The sequence below is a fragment of the Pongo abelii genome, chromosome 16 (genome assembly GCF_028885655.2).
Source record: "Pongo abelii isolate AG06213 chromosome 16, NHGRI_mPonAbe1-v2.0_pri, whole genome shotgun sequence".
NCBI classification, from domain to species: domain Eukaryota; kingdom Metazoa; phylum Chordata; class Mammalia; order Primates; family Hominidae; genus Pongo; species Pongo abelii.
The window spans coordinates 43,322,603-43,341,566 of record NC_072001.2 but is presented as its reverse complement, the minus strand read 5'-3'; the positions used below and the strand labels follow the sequence as shown (position 1 = coordinate 43,341,566).

The following is an 18,964-nucleotide window of genomic DNA, read 5'->3' as shown; positions in this document are numbered from 1 at the left end:
CTCCCGCGGCCCACACTCGCTTTTCGAACCGGTCCCCTTCCGTCTTCGGCGCCTCCCTTCCTCTCAGCCCGATCGAGTCGGGTCTATACTACTACCCCCCCGCCGCCCCCGGCCCGGCGCGGCCCTCATCCCCTACCCCCCATCCAGCAATAACCGGTCAGCTCCCAGCGCGGGAGGGCGCCCCCCACCCTGAGCGGGCGATCCCGCGGCGCCGCCCCCGGCCGCGGCCCCTTGCCTCGGGGACCGCGATGGGGGAGGGGGCGCGGCGGGGGCCTCGCCGCCCGCGCACTCGGAGGCGAGCCGGCTCCGCGGCGGCGAGGAAAGACCGGCGTCCTCCCGCCCTCCGCAGCTCGGGACGCCCGCGCCGCCGCCGCCCGGCCGAGCTGCCACCCTGCGGCCGCCACCCACCCCGCCCCCGGCCTGCAAGGCGGGCGGCCCCCGGGGGCTGTCACCTCGAGGCGCGCCGCGTTCCCCGATGGCGGGACCGTGGTGCCGGACCCAGGGGAGGGAGGTGGCGCGAGCGGGCGGGCGGCCGCACCTGCTTCGCGTCGTCCGTCCGTCCGTCCCTTCCCGGGCTGGCGGGGGCGGTGGCGCGGCGCGCTCGGTGGGGCGCGCTGACGGGCGGCCGGTCCTCTCCCCCTTCGCTCCTCTGCCTACCTCGCTCGCTTCCTCCCTCCAGCTCGCCCCTTCCCCCTCCTCGACCCCGGCCCCTGACTCACCAGAACGGGCGGCGCGGACGGCGCGGCTCTGGGCGCCCGCAGGCCCCGGCCGGGCTGGAATCCGGCGGCTGGAACCCCCCGGGGGCGCTCAATTCCCGGGCTCCACGCTGCTGCGTCAGCGCCTCCTCCTGGGGGCCGGGGCCGGGCGGGCGGAGCGGGGACCGCGGCCGGGCGGGGCCGTCGGGGGGGGCGGGCGCGCCTGGCCGGGGCGGGCGGACGGCGGGGGCCGGACGGGCGGGGCAGGCAGCCGGACGGGCGGGCGGCGGGGGCCGGGCTCCGGGATCCGCTACGCCGCTCGCGGTTCCCCCACAAACTCCCCGAGAGCGGAGCCTCCGCCGCCCTCCTTCCTGCTTCCTCGTCCCCAGCCAATCAGCAGCGCGCCCCTCGGCCAGCTCCGCCAATCAGCCGCCCCGCCCTGCGCTGGCTCCGCCAGCCAATCCGGCCCTCGGCTCCCCCTCCCGGTCTCTGACCAATCAGAACCGTGGGTCGGTCGTCCCAACGCAGGGGGCAGCACGAGGCGGCCGGGGGAGGCGGTGCGGGGAGTGGTGGGGCCTGGGGGGAGGGGTGCGGTGCCAAGGGTGGTGGCAAGGGGTGATTTTCTTTGCCGGCTTCTTGGATTTTTCTCTTCGTCTTCAGAACCTGAGTCCGTATCCCACGGTGACTCGACCCCAATCCCCCAGCTGCTAGCCCCCCGGAAAAATCTTATCTCCCCCCGCCCTGGCCATCACCCCTCCGCATCCCCTTTCCCCCAAATCCTCCCCAGCACGCGCTGGAGAAAACTGCGGGCCGAGGAACACCCCATCCTCGCCGGAGGCTGCTGCCCGCAGGGCAAAGCTTCGGGAAGACCAGCCGAAAATCAAGCGAGAACAACCCCCCCTTTCCTGCAGAAAGGGCCCCAGACTCCTGCAAAAGGGCCCCGACTGCTGAGAAGCCCCTCCCGCCCTTGCCTCATCTTTCCGACTTCCCTGCCTGCCACGTCTCCTTTCCTTTCCAGCAAGGTCGGTCCTGGCTCGGTAACCCCTCACCCGCATCTCTTTTTCCTCTTTCTGCCCTTCACCTACCGCCCCCAACCCCAGCTCCTAATTCACCCTCTTCAGAAGCAGAGTGTGGAGCCCTCATCCATTTCCAGCTGACAGCAGAGCCTGGTCTGTGAGTCCTTGACACCCACACACCCTCTTCCACCACCGCGGGGAACATCAGAGCTCTCCGGGGGAGGGAGAAAGGGGCGGGCAGCCTGACAGGAGCGGCTGGACTCCCTCCCTCGCGTCCCCAAGCTACGGGAGAACCAAGTGTAGACACTTACCTGGCTTCCCCTAGTCACCGAATGCTGTGGCTCCGTCTCTCACCCCCACAGACGTGCCTTCCCAAGCCCGAGCACGCTCGCGGGGTCAGTGGGGTGGGTGGGCACAGCGGGCTGAGGTCACAGAGAGAGATGGGAAGTCCCTGTTAGGTGCGGGAAGGAGCTGTGTCTTGGGCACCTGGTGGTGCCAGAGCCCGCCTAGGACTTCACTTCACTAAGCCCGGGATATGCACACAGTAGGTTCTCGAGAAATGCTGAGTTCACCCCTGAACAAAGCCTCATTCCCAATTCAGGCGGGGGAGGGGAGCTTTAGGAGGTAAAAGGAGCAGCGGCAGAAAGGGTAGTGTCAAGTCACCAGAGCGCTGGAGCAGCCCAGGGAGGGGCTGGGCCCCAGGAACGCCTTGGGCAGAGAGAGGCACCCAGAGTGCTGAGGCTGCCCAGGCAAGCAAGGAAAACCCAGCCTTGGAGTGTGGCCCAGGGGCTTCGGAGGGGCGCCTCCTGCACCACACACAGCGCCCAGCCTTTCCTAGACCTTGGGACTCCAGCGCTCACCCAGGCAGCCTTTTAAGACAATCAGGGTTGCTAGCCAATATGGCTGGGAAACAACCTCCCCCAGAAGCAGTTCCCCATCTGCCTCCAGCGCTGTCCAGGGGGCCCAGACTGTCTTAGCTGTTTGGGGGGACACATTTAAAGGAGGGACCTCCTCAGCAGGGAAAGTGTGTGAATGGAAGCTAAAAGCTAAAACTGTGGCACGGAGATATCTTGAAGGTCCAGGTTCTCCCACTGCCACTTCTCCCACCTCCCACCCTTGGGGAAAGCAAAACCCCCAAAGCTGTAAAAGTAGGACACTGAAAGATTTCTCCCCTTCCTGGACAGGACAGAGGTTCCCGGCAGCGCCCGCCCAACACACACCAGGCCAGCCCTACTCCCCACCTCACAGAATTACCCCTCTCCCTGTCCCAGTCTGTCCCATAGGCAAATTAACCCCATGGTGGCCCCCACTCGTCAGAGATTGGTGGTGGAGGGTACAGCAGTGGTGGCCACGGGAGCAGAGCCATGCTACAGGCCAAGTCAGAAGAGAGGCCGGGTTCCTGTCTGCAGCCCAGGCGGCGCTGACCTTGGCAGCCACTTCAGGCCTGATAATGGGCAGGGATGGAGGCCGGGAAGGCCAGAAGAGGAATGTACCTGGTGGCAGGGAAGGAGACCCAAGTGGCAGGAAGCCCACGTTCAGCCGAGGAAATGGTAGCAGGACGAGGTGGCAGGATTGGGTGTCTTCCTGGTGTTGGCATTAGGGGGCCCTGGGGTGAGCAGGGGAGAGTTGTCTTATCTGGGGTCTCGGTGGGAGGGAAAGGAAGGAATACCGACTGGAGAGGAGGCAGAGTAGTCATGACAGCCCACCCCCAAGTGCTTGCCTGGCCGCTGGAGGAGTTCTCCCCTCAGAGCCTCCAGTGTGGGTGGCTGTGTCCGCTGCCCCAGGAGGCTCTGACTGAGTGGGCTATGGTGTGGGGACACAGGCTGGCTAAAGGCACTAAGTGTTCCTCCTGTGCCAGCTCACTGAGCCACCTCTGTCCCCCCTTCCTCCCTATTGCTTGTTAAAACAAGCCAGCAAAGAATAAGCAGGGGCTACACCCTGCCTGTACCCCAAAGGGACCTTTTGGCCTCTCCTAGCCTCCTTCACCCAACTTTCAGGGACCTCTGCAACTGGGCCTCCTTCTTTCCCAGTCCAAAGCCCTTCCACAGCTGGAAAGGGCTCCACCTCTTCCTCCTTCCTTCGGTCCTGTAACCTTTCCTGAGTGAATGCTGCCCCCACCCCACTTCACTGGGCAGCTGTGCCAACACCTGAGGCCCATCACCTTTCCTCTCCCTGGTATGTTTGGCAGCCCAGAGGTCTCCCACTGAAAAAAGGGTTTGGCACTTGGTGTAGAAAGAGGAATGGGTCCATCGGGTCTCCGGAGTCTTCCCCTGGCGGCTGCCAGGCAGGGGCTCTCTCTCCCCAGAGACCTCCAGACCCATCGGGAAGGGTTAACTGCCTCAGAGGGAGATGCCCTAGAGGAAAACATCCAGGGCCAGAGAGACCACACGGCGCACCCCTCCCCCACCACACACAACCAGACTGACAGTCGGGACAGACTGGCTGCTCCGTCATCTCCAGCCCAGCCCCAGCACCTCCCCGCTACTGCCCGCTGCAGTCCCCGAAGACCGCCTGGCCTGAGATCCAACCACCTGGCACCAGGCAGGGCACCCCAACGGCAGTGCAGTCCCTGCAGTGGTGGCAGTGACCACTTTCTCCTCCCTCCAGCCCCTGCCCAGGTCCCACCTTCTTTCCTGGAAGTGGGGCAGCCCCTGTCCCAACCCCCAGAGCCCTTGAAGTCTAGGTCCCCACAACACTTACTGAGCCACCTGGCTCCTCAGCCCCACCGGACGAACTGAATGGCACAGCTCTTTGGGGGAGGGACACCAAGGCAACAATTAAATGCTGCAGCAGCACTTGCCCCCTCCCCCATCATAGGAAGCCCCGGGGGGTGGGGGAATAAAGAAAGCTGGACTTTTATAGTCCTTTTGCTGTGACCCACTCCCTCTTAAAGGGATTGGAACACCTCTCCTTAAAGGGATCTCCAGAAATTATTTGCCCCCCCAGGCTAATCCTAGTGCAGAAGTCTGGTCTTTACCTGCGGGGGCCGTCTTCCCTAGGGATGAGGAGGTAGAAGTGCTCTTCCTGACTCTTGAGCTGGAGGGGCAAGGTACCCTCCTACCACCAAGGAGCCAGCTGTTGAACGCCCAGTGAGGAACAGGACTTCTCCCTCCCCTAAAGGCACCTACCGCCCGGGCCTTGGGGGTGGGGAGGTCCCGGTGAGGTAGGGACTGTGTGGGACTCAGTCTCCACACAAGAAGGAACAAGGGGGCTGCATGCGCTCAGACTTTGGGGAACACATGTCCATGGCGCTGTGTCCAAAACCCCCATCTGCCTAGCGCTAGCCTCCAGATTGCCGGCCAGGGGACGTCTTTGCAGTCTGCCTCTCCCCGTAAAAGCTGTTTCTGCATTCTTCTTCCCGCCCTCTGAATCCCGTTTCCTACCCTCTTTGGGGCCCCATGCCTTTCTCTTGGGGTGCATTCTCTGCCCCTCACCCCAGTCGCCTCCTCCGCAACCCCAACAACTGCGGACTACATCCTATTTCAGGCTCTCTCCAGACCTAATCGGAGTGTCCCCGGGGTCCTTCTCACCCCGCCCACACCCCCGACTACCGTCAAGTGGTGGGGGATGGGCAGCCCCCCGGCTCCTGGGAGCCCCGCAGAGTCGCATCTTAGCCCTTGGGCTCACTTGGTCCCCAGTCTCACCCTGCCTTTGGGACTGCAGAGTTCAAGGAGGGGGTGAGTGTAAGTCGGGGAGGAGGTGTCCGAGGGCACTCCAGCCTGAGAGAGGGACAGAGTCGGAAGCGGGCACTCACTGAAGTCACCCCCCTCTACCCCTCCTCCCTTCGCTGGGGGAGGGTCGACGCTGCCGGTGGGGAGAGGTTCCCCGGCGCTCAGGAGCCCTCCAAGGCCCCCACCCCTACCACTCCCTGGAGGAAAGACTCCCCCAAGGGCTGGAGCTCCAAGCCCTCCCCCCGGCAGCTGCGGCAGCCTCTGGCTGAGGTCAGGCTCCACCTCCTTTCTCCAGAGGGAGACCGCGGAGGGTTGTTTGTTGTTGGGGTGTGAGAGAGAGAAGGTTCGAGATCACCTGGCCCGGTGGGCACGGCTCCGGAGCGGGAGCGGGAGCTGGGCCGGATGGGCCGGCTTGGGCAGGAGCCCGCTGCAAGGGCGAAGGACTCCCCTCGCCCACCCCCAACCCCGGCTCCGAGCCAGCGGCCCGGGCGCCCCCTCGTCGCGCCCCCGCCCGGCTCTCCGGCCCGCGTGGGGTGCCAGGACGCCCCAGTCAGAGGGCCTGCCTTAGGGTTACCACGGGGAGCCAGGCTTTCCTGCTCTCCAGGAGCCTGCAGTCGGAGGCTGGGATGGGCTGGGGCTAGAGAGACAAGTAGACAGAAAACAGAGTGATAACTTTATGACAGCAACACGTAATGGCTGCTGAGGAGGAGGGAAGGCTGCCAGGGTCTGCCCCTGGCAAGGGGCAGGGGTGAGGTTCGGGGACGTTCCGAGAAGGGGCTAAGCCGAGAGCGGAGCCTGAAGGAGCAGGCACTCTTCGGGCAGGCTGCCATAGGTAGGGGAAAGATGAGGACACCCCAAGCGCCCAGTACCAGTTTCAGCAAAGGTGCAGAGCTGTGGTATAGGGGTGAGGCAGCAAATGAGGCTGGAGAAGTGGGTAGGGCCACCTAAGCTTTGTAAACCCTGCCAAGGAGCTCTGTCCCAAAGGCGTTGGAGAACATAGAAGGATTTTGAGGAAAGGAAGCTTCTGATCTGAGATCCGAGAGGCGAGTTGGGGGAGCAGCACGCGGGGTGTGAGTTCAGGCAGGAGGATCTTGCAACTCAGTTCCCTCGCAGTGCTCACCTGCTCCAGGGACGTCTGACCTTGGGTCTCGCCCTCCCTCCCAGGTGGGTGTTGGGCGGAAAGGGTCTGCCCTGGGGGAAAGAGAGCCCTCTTTTAGCGCTGTCCACAACCCCAGCCGCTCCTGCCTGCCGCCAACCAGGAGCTCTACCATCTCTTTCCCCGGAGAAGAAATGGAGAGACCCCCATCCTCCATCTCTTCCCTCACTCGCTAATATAGGCAGCCCTCCCAGAATCCATGTCGTTTCCGGAGCAGCAACAAGAAAGACAAACATGGGGACGAGCTTCGCTTTACCTTCCAGGTGCTTTTTCCCCCACCCCACTGGAGACAAACTGGCGGTGCACATTTCTCATAAAAACCATATAGGAACAGGGGCAAACGACATCCTATATTGGTTTCTCATTCTCACCCCAATCTCAGTAGGTATATGCAATTACTATCGCCATTTCACGAATTAGGAAATTGAGGCTTAGAGCCATTAATGCCTGGCCTGAGCCACACAGGCAGGGCTTATACCCTAGCCGGAATTGTACCACTTGCCCAAGCCCCCAACACTGACTTCTGCAAGCTTGTAGAGGCTGACCCCACTGGAATTCCGAGGCCAGGGATGGCCAAGTTCAATAGGAAGGGGTGTGAGGGTGTCAGTGAAGCCTCATGCTACAACCCTACCCTTTCCTGTGAGCCTCTTCCCATGACACCAGGAAGCAGATTCCCTGGGGCTTTTCTTTGGGGTCTCCAGCATAGGTTGTGCCCATTCATATTTGTTTATGGATCTCCCAGACTCCTCCAGACTCCTCATCCTCAGAGTCCAAGCCTGACTTCCTGGAAAGGTCTCCCGAAACTCAGGTGAAACTCTCCTGAAGCTCAAGTCCACCTGCTGCCCTGAACTCTATGGACTCCAAGTTGTCTCCTCCTCACACTTTCCTGACCATCTGCTGCTTTGCCCATAAGTCTTTATTTATAAGATTATAAACCCCTGGAGGGCAGGCCTATGGCTTTAACATCCTCTTTATGGCTTCCTGTGTGTCTAGCACAGTCCTGGCCCCAAGGAAGGATGGCATTCTAGGTCTGTCATAACCTGGCCCCAGGACATACAGCCCTCTACGTCTCCCCTTGCACAGGCACACTTAGGGCTCCCAAACTAGTAGCCTTTGAGCAAAAGTAAGCAGGCAGACAAGTTCTATTTGTCTATGGGGCTTTCAAAAAAGATTAAAATTAGGGGCCAATGCTGAAATTTTTGGAGATTCAAAATAAAAATCCAGGTTTACAGTTTCTCTTGAAAAGAATCAGAAGATTTGCTACTGTTGGCGCACATTTTCACTTGCAACAATAGGTTGGTACTAAGTAGCAAATGTAGTCTGTATGGGGTAGGCATGCTCCAGTTTACCATACTCCCATGTGGAGCATTTACGGGACCTGAACCCTGAAGGTTTTCAGGTGTGTGATCCTTGCCCTGCATTGCGGCCACAGAGACACGGATGGGTGTCGTGGTGCAGGCCTTTGCAATGTCTAGTTCCCTTGAACCTACTCAGAGGGCCCTGTTGCATTCTCATGCCAGTCTCTAATAGTACCTTCATTATTGCCCCAGGAGCAGATGTTTACTGAGCACACTCCAAGATCCATGGGCCCAGGCTGGAGATGAAAAGGGAAATTAAACATGGTCCAGAGTTTGTGGGCTCTTCTAGGTAACTCCTGAGAACATGGCATGATACCTGGCAAATAGCAGTTGCCTAATAATGCTTGGTGAACTGAATAGTAAACAATTGGTAAATAGAAACTGAATGGATAAATACACAGAGAGGGGAGAATTACTCCAAGAAACATGACATTTCTGTGATGATCTAGGTTTGGGTTGCTTGGGACCTCAGCTTCCAGGGTCACCTCCTTTACTGTTACCAGAACACTTGTCTGCTCAGATATCAACTTGGAGTATGACTTCTCCCCTGAGGAACTCCCAACGCTGTGGATTGGAAGACCAGGGGTGCATCCACTATGTTGGTTCCTTTATTCCAGATGTGCAGACCCCTGGGAAGATGAGGAAATCCAGATCTGGAATGGGCAGTGTATTGAGAGCCTCCAAAGCCGGCAGGAGGTCCAGAGGGGGCAGGTGTCTTACAGAAGGCATGAACAGGCACTCAACATACGTTTCTTTATTTAACCCTCAAGAACTCTGGTAGGTAAATGCACTCTCAAATTTACAGACAAATGAGGAAACTGAGACCTGGAGAATCTAAGTAACTGCCCAAGATCACATAGGCTTCGAGTGGCTCCAAAACCTTTGCTTTTTTTTTCGTACGGCATTTAACAGATAAAATAGAGGTCTAACCCTTTATATGTCTAAAAGCTTTCTTCTTTCTACATTTCACATAGCGTAGTGGTTAAGAATGCAGACTTTCTGAGTACATTCCTGGCTCTACAGCTTCTTAAAACATATAAAGTACTTAGAATAGCACCTGATGTAGCCACAAGTGCCCCCAGAACATTAGCAATTGTGAATCTATTTCATCATGCCCAAATCTGGCCATGCCTGAAGCCTGCCCCACTTCCATACTGGAATCAGTCTTCCATCTCTGTTTTGTACTCCTTGTCTCCCATCTGGAGCTCTGACAATGTAGTGCCTGTGGCTGTATTCTGTCCACCCAGCAGTGGGCCCCACTCTGGCTTCAGTCAGACAGGATGGCTCCCTTTGCTGGGTTTGGAGGAGAGGCCAGCCCCTCTTCCTATGGCTTCTCCATTCCATCCTCCCAAGGCCAGGGCCCTAGCCATTTCCCTCTTTGGGAAAGATTCTCTGTGGCATCCCTAATCACATTCCTCAAGGGGAGGTAGTTCCATCTCCTACAGGCTCCCAGCCACAGCCACTGACCTCTCTAGTCTTGCAAAACTCAGAGCAGAGGAGAGAATCACCTGTGGTTCTTTTGCCATCTTCACTTAGCCTCAGTGAACCCACAGCAAGAGCCAGGACCAGCCCTTTCCAGCAGACACCCTCTGGGGGGACTACAGTCTGGGCCACAAGTATGGTGTTAACCAACCACGGTGCCACCTGTGCTCTGCACCGTGCAGGCACCAAGAAGACTTGGGAGGCCATGCAGATAGCATTGCTTCTGACCTAGGAAAGCTACTCCACCTAGCAGAGGCGTGATCCTCAGAAACTGAAGAGCACATCAAAGAGTGTATGACCTAAGCAAGACTGGGCCAGATGATTAGTAACTGGAAAAGTGACATCAAGACTTAGATATGATAAGCCAAGCGCAGTGGCTCACACCTGTAATTCCAGCACTTTGGGAGGCCGAGGTGGGCGGATCACTTGAGGCCAGGAGTTCAAGACCAGTCTGGCCAATGTAGCAGAACCCTGTCTCTACAGGTGTGGTGACACGCATCTGTAGTTCCAGCTACTCGGGAGGCTGAGGCATAAGAATCGCTTGAACCTCGGGGGTGGAGATTGCAGTGAGCCAAGATCAAACTACTGCACTCCAACCTGGGTGATGGAGTGAGAATCTATTTCAAAAAAAAAAAAGAAAAAAGAAAAAAAAAGACTTAGATATGAGAGGCCTGACAATTTTCCCCCATGATTTGTGAATATTATACTATATTTAAAAATCTAATAAGGGCATTTATAAAAATTACACTTAGTTATATGGACAACAACTCTTCTTTGTTGAAAGGGATTATGGGAAATCAGCAATTGCCTTCTTCATTGCTTCCCTCTGTCAGGGTGTATTCTGTGACAGGTAATGTTCCTGGAGAGATTCCATGAGTTAGGCCCTGTGTTAAGCTCTTTACACATACTCTTTTTTTTTTTTTTTTGAGATGGAGTGTCACTCTGTAGCCCAGGCTGGAGTGTAGTGGTGTGATTCGGCTCACTGCAAGCTCCACCTTCCAAGTTCACGCCATTCTCCTGCCTCAGCTTCCCAAGTAGCTGGGACTACAGGCGCCTGCCACCATGCCCAGCTAATTTTTTGTATTTTTAGTAGAGACAGAGTTTCACCATGTTAGCCAGGCTGGTCTCAATCTCCTGACCTCGTGATCCGCCTCCCAAAGTGCTGGGATTACAGGTGTGAGCCACTGTGCCCGGCCTACACATACTCTTAATCCCCAGCCAGTCTTATGAAAAAGATAATGTTATTATTCTCATTTTGCTAATGAGAAAACTGAGGCATAGAGAGGTTTGGTAACTTCCTAGGGTCACATTAATAATAGTGGAGCCGGCTGGGCGCGGTGGCTCACGCCCGTAATCCCAGGTCTCAGGGAGGCAGAGGCGGGAGGATAGCTTGAGCCCAGGAGTTCGAGACCTGTCTGGGCAATAAAGCGAGACCCTGTTCTCCACAAAAAAGAAGAAAAAAAAAAAAGACCAAAAAAAAAAAAAAGCGTAATAATAGTGGAGCCAGGGTTTAGATCCCAGCCTTGTCACTTTTAATGATTTCTCCATCACTTCTTCCTAAATAAGCTTCCCCAAACAACTCTCTACTCTTATGTTTTCCAAATGTCTGTTAGCAACTCATTCGAATTTTACAAATGAAGTTGCTGTGAGCAACATTCATCTCACTGTTAGATTGGGGGCAAAATGTTGCAAGTCGATTGTCACATTTCTTTATAAAAAGATATTCCTTTGGCAAAGCTGTTATCAAAAGTACCCTTTCCCTGCCTTCTGCACTCTCTTTGACACTGAAACATCAATGTGGTCTTTCAAGAACATCAGATACACTTCAGCCAACTTCCAACTACAAGCAAACTCAGTGTTCTCCCAATGTTTCCACTGTGGGGTAAAGGCACTGGCAGTTTTAAGAGTCAAGAACCTTGGACTCAGCCTTGGCACCTCCCTCTCCCTCCTGAGCCGCCACCCATAGCTAATCCATCACTACAGCCTGTCATTTACTGGAGTCTCCAGCCTCGAATCTCCACCCACCTCTGTGACCAACCACAGCCCGGCCTCCCGCATCCACCCTGCCCCAGTCAGAGGGCTCTCAGTCAGAGGGATCTTTACGAAATAGACTGCTTCATAGCACTCTCCTGCTTAAACCCTTCCGTGACTCCTGCTTACACTCAGGATAAAGATCCAAATCTGGAACTGACTATTGTTGCCGCCCCAGCCAGGAGGCTCTCTGATCTCATCTCTCGGGCTCAGTCACACTCCGCAACCTGCGATGCTCTTTTCCTAGCAAGCCTGGCAAGCTGGTGATTCCTGGCTAAGACCTACCTCCCTGGCTAGGCTAGGGTGAAAACCACATCTGCGTCTCCCTGGGTCCTACTGATTCCCCATGGCCCACAGGGTACCTGCACATGATAGGTTCTCAGTAACAGCTACTTAGTGATGAATGAATGGCAGAGAAATCAAGCCTTGCCCTGTGCCGCAGTGGCTCTGCAGCCTGACTGCTCTGCCAGGTGGCCACGGCGCTAGACTTCCATATTAGCTTAGAAAACTACCTCTTGCAGCCACACTGCGTGCCAGGCTCTGCCTCCCTACCTTTAAACACACTCATCCTGACCCAGTTTGCCTGTTTTCAGGAGTGATCACCAACATTTGTACTTTTTGTGACTTGTACATATTTTTGTTATAAAATTTCCTGACCTGATTCATTCAACAAGTGGACAACAATTGGTTATGGGTTTGACAAGGCAGACTCATTGAAATCTGGAGGCATAAAAGTTACAGTTCTGGCTTCGGCAGTCCAGATGGCTTACCCAAGAAGCTAGAGGCTGCGGCCCCAGAACTCTGTTCTTTTAGCTGCCACTAAAAAGATGGAAGAATTTAGTTCAAGGTGAAGCCTTGAGATTTCCCCCTGCCCACTCCTGCCCTCCCCACTCCAAGGCCGCCCTTGATGTTTTATTTAAATCTGATTTCATCTAGATAAGCTTGGTGGAGGGCGAAGGAAAGAAGTTATCCTCCCTGCAGCCTGCCCCCGCCCCCTGCTTTGCATTCATTATGCAAGTATTTATTTGAAGGGAGAGGGCCTCCACTGAGCCAAGTGCAAAGTGCTGGGGATACGGCAGCAAACCGGAGACAGGTGGGTGTGTAGGTGGGTTAATGCTCATGCTGGGTCTTAAAGAATGGGTAACATTAAAATTGGAGTAATTGAGATGTCTCATAGTTTTTATGTCTATCTCCCCAACTAACTCATAAACTTTTTTGGCCCCATACTGTTACTAGTCTTTGAATCCTTGGCACCCTGGGACATAATGGTCCCTCAGCAAATGCCAGTTCTTAACTGAGCAGGGGATTGGTGGATGTGGGGGCAGGTCACTCCAGTGGGCTGATCCTGGGGTGTGCCAGCTGGGGGACAGGTGCCTGAGTGAGGAGGCTGGCCATGCCAGAGCATCCACTGGCAAGGAATGGAGTGGTGGGCCACAGGGGCTTGGCAGACCCTCTGAGGCACAGAGAGATGAAGTTTCCATAGGGCAGCAGAGAAATGAGTTGTATGGCTGTTCCTGGTGAGTGGGCAGGCTGGGCGGAGGGATGGGGCTCATCAGAGGAGCTTGTAGTGTAAGATGGCTGAGCCCACAGGAGTGGCCGTAGGGAGTTTCCAGCCTTGGGGATGAGCGGAATGCAGAATTGGGACTGGGCTGGGTCCTCATTACTGAGGGAAACACTGTTGGGATCCACACAATGTGAGCTCTGAGGCAGCTGCAGATGTCCCAGGCAGGGCTGAGGAGCCTGCATTTCTCTGCCCGATCCTTCTTTGGGGAGGCCTCACAGTCAGCCTACAGAGAGATTGTCTTGTTGCCCCTATTGGCAACAGGCTCCACATTCTGGGGCACTTCCAGGGCTCTTGCCCCACCCCCCACAGCTTCTCTCCAGGCTCAGGAGTCCCGAACAGGAGGTTGCAGCCCACTTGGAGGTGTGGGTGATCAGGTGGGAGGGCACAAAAATTGCAGTACAAAGGTCTCTGACAGCCTGGAGGGCCAGTGAATGGGGCACCCGGATGTGTGTGGCCAGGTTCCAAGCACCTGGGCAGCCTGGCCATGGAAGGAGAAGACTACGGAGGGCCACTACTTGCTCCTTCACTCTGGAGCCAAGCAGCCTCCCAGGGAGGGAGGGTACCAGGGGAGAGGAGGTCCCAAAGGCCAGCCTGTTTCACAACCACCTGCTTCTCCAGCCTCAAAGGACCGTAGGATATACTTTGCCCAGAGGTACCTGGGAGGGAGGGGCTGGGAAGAGGTACAAGGGGACCTGGGACTGGCTGGATCTCAATATCTAGGTGGTGATTCTGAACTGCTGCCAGCTCTGGGCCTTGGAAGCGGTCTTAGGAAGGGAGAGCAGATCTCAGCTCTCTCAAGCAGTCACAAGCAGCAGTCGTATAAAACCCACAAACAGTCCAGTCTTTTTTTTTTTGACACGGAGTCTCACTCTGTCACCCAGGCTGGAGTGCAGTGGCCAAATCTCGGCTCACTGCAACCTCCGTCTCCCAGGTTCAAGCAATTCTCCTGCCTCAGCCTCCTGAGTAGCTGGCATTACAGGCGTGTGCCACCACATCCAGCCAATTTTTGTATTTTTAGTAAAGATGGGGTTTCACCATGTTGGCCCGGCTGGTCTCAAACTCCTGACCTCAGGTGATCTGCCCGCCTCAGCCTCCCAAAGTGCTGGGATTATAGGCATGAGCCACTGTGCCTGGCAGTCCAGTCTTAATTAGCAACCTTGGACTGGTCCGACTCCCACCCTTCCACTCTGGGCCACTGGTGGGCTTCTGGAAAGAAAGGAGGGGCTGGGCAGGATGCAGGCCATTTATGAAGGACATCAAGTCTTCCTTCGCTACCCTTTTCTCATTTCAGGTTCCTCTTTCCCCCTATTTTAAAACTTAATATATCTTATAGTAAAGTTATCTTAATTTATCTTATAGTAAATTTCATTTAACTATTCTACTTCAACAAGTAAAGAGACCTACTGTATGCCCAGCCCTGGCCAGCCTGGCAGCATCAGACAAGACTCAAATATGAACTAAGGGATTTTGCTACTCTATTCCTGTAAATAGAAAGAATTTGCGGGAGGGGGCAGGTTGTCCTGAAAACACATGTCCTTGTAGAGGTTGCCTCTTGGGAACCCAGGCAGATGTGCAAGGGGACTCTCAAGGCAGGCCAGGCAGGCAGCCCCCAGCGCTGGGCTTATCTCCCACAAGCAGCTGTGTGTTCACGCTCCTTGCCTCTGCTCCTGCAGCGTGTCTGACAGCCTCTCTGAAAGTGTGTGCAGAGGTATGCGTGTCCATGTGCATGCTCACCCATGTTTGCTCCTGGACGGGCACAAGGCACAAGCTGTGTGTCTGAATGGATTTGGATCTGAAGCTGTGTCTCTCTCTGCCAGCGCGAGCATAGCCCTAGTCTTGCTTCCTTCCTTCCTTCTCCTGCCAGCAAGGGCAGCCCTCTGTACTTCCGCCACTGATCCACTGGCCACCTTTGAGGAGCGGAGGAACTGCCTGTGCTGAGATATTCCTGGGCCTGGAATATCTTTTTTTCTTCAAGAAAATTCCCACTTATCTATCCGGCCCTTACTCTCTCACGTCTTCCAGGGCAAAACTGGAGCATCCGGCTGCCTGGCAAGGTAAATGGAAACATAATTGTTGCTCTCTGAGGCTGGTCTGTGCTAAATCATTACCATCTCCCCAGCCCATCGCCCAGTGCATGGGTCTTAGTAGCTTGCCTATAAAGGTTTGTTCAACATGTGGTTTATGGGCCTGGCTGGGGAAGCAGCGATGCACAGATGCACACTCTTGCCATCTGACTTCTCTCCCTTGCTGAAAATAAGCTCATGGGGTTGGGCCTGGGGCTGGCATTCAACTTTTGCCCCAAGTCACCTCTGGTGGCATCATTCTAATAGACCCACAACTACTTTGGAAAACAGTTTTGTATTATCTAGTAAGGTTGATCAGGTGCATAGCCTACAACAGATGAATTATATTCCTGGGACTATGACTTGAGGAACACTTGCACATCTGTATCAGAAGATACCCACAGGAATGGTTTTTTCTTTTTGAGACAGTGTATCGCTCTGTCACCCAGGCTGGAGTGCAATGGTGCGATCTCAGCTCACTGCAACCTCTGCCTCCCAGGTTCTAGCTATTCTTGTGCCGCAGCCTCTAGAGTAGCTGGGATTACAGGCATCTGCCACCACACCCGGCTAATTTTTGTATTTTTAGTAGAGACGGGGTTTCACCATGTTGGCCAGGCTTGTTTCGAACTCCTGACCTCAGGTGATCCGCCCGCCTCGGCCTCCCAAAGTGCTGGGATTACAGGTATAAGCCACCGCGTCTGGCCAGGAATGTTTTAGAATAGCCCCAAACTGGAAACAGCCCAAATGTCCATCGACAGTAGAATGGACAATTAAATTGTTGTATTTCCACATTATGGAATACTACACAAGAAAGAAAATGGAAGAGATTACAGTCCTGCTCATTAACATGAATGAAGCTGGGCACCGTGGCTCACACTTGTAATCCCAGCACTTTGGGAGGCTGAAGCAGGAGGATGGCTTGAGCTCAGGAGACCAGCCTGGGCAACATAGTGAGACCCTGTCTCTATAAACATTTAAGAAAATTAAAAAAAAAAAAAAATAGCCAGACTGGGCCTTCAATCCCAGCTACTGAAGAGGCTGAAGTGGGAGAATCACTTGAGCCCGGGAGGTCAAGGCTGCAGTTAGTCATGACTGTGCTGCTGCACTCCAGCCTGGGTGACAAAGTGAGGCCCTGTCTCAAAAACAATAAAAAATTTAAAAGAGCTGAGCATGGAGGCCACTTTGGGAGGCTGAGGCAGGCAGATCCCTTAAGCCCAGGAGTCTGAGACCAGCCTGGGCAACATGATGAAACCCCATCTCTACAAAAAATACAAAAAAATTAGTTGAGCTTTATGGCAAACCCCTGTAATCCCAGTTACCTAGGAGGCCCAGGAGGGAAGATGGCTTGAGCCCAGAAGCTTGAGGCTATAGTGAGCCGTGATCATGAACAGAGTGAGACCCTGTTTCAAAACAAAATGAAAAACAAAGAAACAAACAAACAAACAAAAAAACAAGAAAACAAAAACTATACAATGATGAGCCAAAAAGCAAGACATGGAAGAATATATATATATAGTATGAGTCCAGCTATAGAAAGTTTGAAATCAGGCAACCTAAACAATATTGTTCAGGGATCTATACAGAGGCAGGAAGCCATTGAGAAAGGTAAGGGGAGGATGATCACCAAATTCAGGATGGTGGCTCCCCTGGGGAGAATATGTCAAGGAGGGGCACATGGGCTTGGAATATTCTCTTCATTGACCTGCGTGTTGGGTACACAGGAGGTTGTTTTGTTATTTTTCACACTGCATATGTGCATGTATGTACTCCCCCATATATACCATGCATTTCACACAAGAACACAAAGGCTATGTGGCTCTGCTTTGCCCCTTTTCCCTTCCAGCTCCCATTCTGGTCCTCAGCTAGCAGAGGAGGGTCAGGGTCTTTTAGCACAGCTTCCTTTTGTCTCTGAGTGGGTCAGAGGAGTATGGGGGTGAGGGCCTCCCTTCTGCGGCTGGGCTCTGGCTACTCTAGGGTGGGAAGGCCTGGAGAAAACAGGGCCAGGCAAAGCCGGCTGGCCCTGCTGTTTCTGCCAATGCTGGGATTAGGCCAGGGCTCTGGCCCACCTGTCATTTCACTCATTCAGCATGAACATAGACACTGAGCACTTACTGTGAGCCCCGGGTGCTATTGGGAGAGTTCAGATAAGTGAGAGAGGGTCTTTGACCTCAAAGATCTTATAGTATACTCAGAGAGGACCACATACACAAGTAACAGTATACCAGCAAAATGTGAGCTAAGTGTCATGTGACTACTCATCTACTCTTTCAATAAACATTTGTTGTGCACCTATTACATGCCAGGAACTGTGCTAGATGGTGATCATGTAAAGACAGTCAAATCACAGTCCTAGCTCTCAGATTCATAGCCTGCCTAATGCTGGGAAAACTGGAATAAACAACTGTGTGGCAAGCCCATCAGTGCAGATATGCCCAGGGAGAAGGAGGAAGGGTACCCACCCAGGATGGATGAGATGGAGACAGAGGAGTGAGGGAAGGTTGGAGAAGAGAGGTCTTCCTGAAGGAGGCAGGCCCTGGCCTGAGGCTTTAGAGATGAGGAAGCAAGAGAAAGGTTGAATGGCTGGAAGGACTTCCAGAGCTGCCCCAGACCAAAGGCACAGGGATGAGAACTATGGCAGTGAGGACTCCTTGCAACAAGAACACGAACATTCAGCAGGGAAGGAGGGAAGCAGCAGAAGGGGAAGGCCCAGGGGGATTAGAGTCATATTTGCCTTGCCAAGCCTTAGATCTTTTAGGTGCTGGGAGCCACTGAATTTGCGGGGAGCTTGATAGTTCACTGGTTCAGTGTAGAGGAAGGGTTGAGGTGCATGGCCTGGAAGAAGGGAGGCAAGTTGGCAGGATGTTAAGCTCCAAGAAGTATTTAAGAGATACCAGGCTCGCCTCTGAGAGTGGGTGGGTGGTGGGTGAGGGAAAGAGGCCGAATTCTGGAATGGCCCCCTGCAAGAGTAACCAAGTGGCACACACAGGGAGAGAGCTCCCACTTGGCACTAGTGTGGCTGTAGGCTCTGGGTACCAAGTGTGGGCAGGGGTTGGAGACAGCCAGGAATGTGAATGGGGCTCTGCACCACCTGATTTCAGGGCTCCCAAACACTGGCCCGTGGACAGGGCTGGCCCGAGGAAGTGAAAAAAGTATGGGCATAACTTCTCATAAATCAAATGTATGCACTTTAAAGAACTATCCTTGGGCCGGGCATGGTGGCTCATGCCTGGAATTCCAGCACTTTGGGAGGCCGAGGCGGGCGGATCATGAGGTCAAGAGTTTGAGACCAGCCTGGCTAATATGGTGAAACCCCGTCTCTACTAAAAATACAAAAATTAGCTGGGCATGGTGGTGTGCACCTGTAGTCCCAGTTACTCAGGAGGCTGAGGCAGAAGAATCGCTAGAACCCGGCAGGCGGAGGTTGCAGTCAGCTGAGATTGTGCCACTGTACTCCAGCATGGGCGACAGAGCGCAAGATTCCGTCTTAAAAACAAAAACAAAAACTATCCTTAAAAGTGCTTACAATTAAATCAATAAGTAAGCATGTCATTTAGAGGTATGAAGTGAATTATCGAAAGAAGCCCCTTAAAGATTCAAAAGCGGTTTTTTTCCTGGGAGTGGGAATGGGGATAGGAGGGACAGGGGACTTTTATTTTTTTAAATAAGCTTTTAAAAACTGTAGTACTTTTTAAAACCATGAACATAAAGCATATACAAAAATTTAAGGGCTGGGCGCACTGGCTCAACGCCTATAATCCCAACACTTTGGGAAGTGGAGGCGGGAGGATCACTTGAACCCAGGAGTTGAGCCCAGCCTGGACAACATGGTGAAAGCCCGGCTCTACAAAAAATACAAAAATTAGTCTGGCATGGTGGTGCACACCTCTAGTCCCAGCTACTGGGGGGTTGGGGGTGTGGCAAGGGGGAG

The 18,964-nt window shown here is 54.5% G+C and overlaps 2 protein-coding genes and 1 long non-coding RNA gene across 15 annotated transcripts in view; 1 reads left to right on the top strand and 2 right to left on the bottom strand.

Moving 5' to 3' along the window:
* The window catches only part of BAHD1 (bromo adjacent homology domain containing 1), a 28,347-nt gene extending 26,198 nt beyond the window's left edge, over positions 1 to 2,149 (bottom strand). For 2 of the 10 annotated variants that reach the window (XM_063716579.1, XM_054531388.2), the window contains exon 1: positions 1,808 to 1,923. In XM_063716579.1, coding sequence (XP_063572649.1) covers positions 1,808 to 1,916 — 109 coding nt within the window. In that variant the 5' untranslated portion in view covers positions 1,917 to 1,923. Of the gene's footprint in view, positions 1 to 452; positions 617 to 719; positions 1,178 to 1,807; positions 1,924 to 2,022 lie in introns of those variants that run through there. The other 8 variants (XM_009249706.3, XM_002825297.5, XM_063716580.1 and 5 more) reach the window with 8 other exon arrangements.
* LOC129050087 (uncharacterized) lies at positions 2,150 to 7,895 on the top strand. 2 transcript variants are annotated; one of them, XR_008513542.2, is made up of 3 exons: positions 2,150 to 3,322; positions 6,720 to 6,801; positions 7,281 to 7,895. It is a non-coding gene; the product is annotated as an uncharacterized LOC129050087 (long non-coding RNA). The 2 variants fall into 2 exon arrangements; XR_008513541.2 differs by having other exon boundaries at positions 2,176 to 2,255; positions 2,983 to 6,801.
* Positions 6,076 to 18,964, bottom strand: part of IVD (isovaleryl-CoA dehydrogenase) — a 30,623-nt gene continuing 17,734 nt past the window's right edge. The window contains exons 12-13 of one of the 3 annotated variants that reach the window (XM_054531086.1): positions 17,778 to 17,868; positions 6,459 to 6,573 (exon numbers count right to left, since the gene is read on the bottom strand). In XM_054531086.1, coding sequence (XP_054387061.1) covers positions 6,459 to 6,573; positions 17,778 to 17,868 — 206 coding nt within the window. Of the gene's footprint in view, positions 6,574 to 10,267; positions 18,520 to 18,964 lie in introns of those variants that run through there. The other 2 variants (XM_024232142.2, XM_054531084.2) reach the window with 2 other exon arrangements.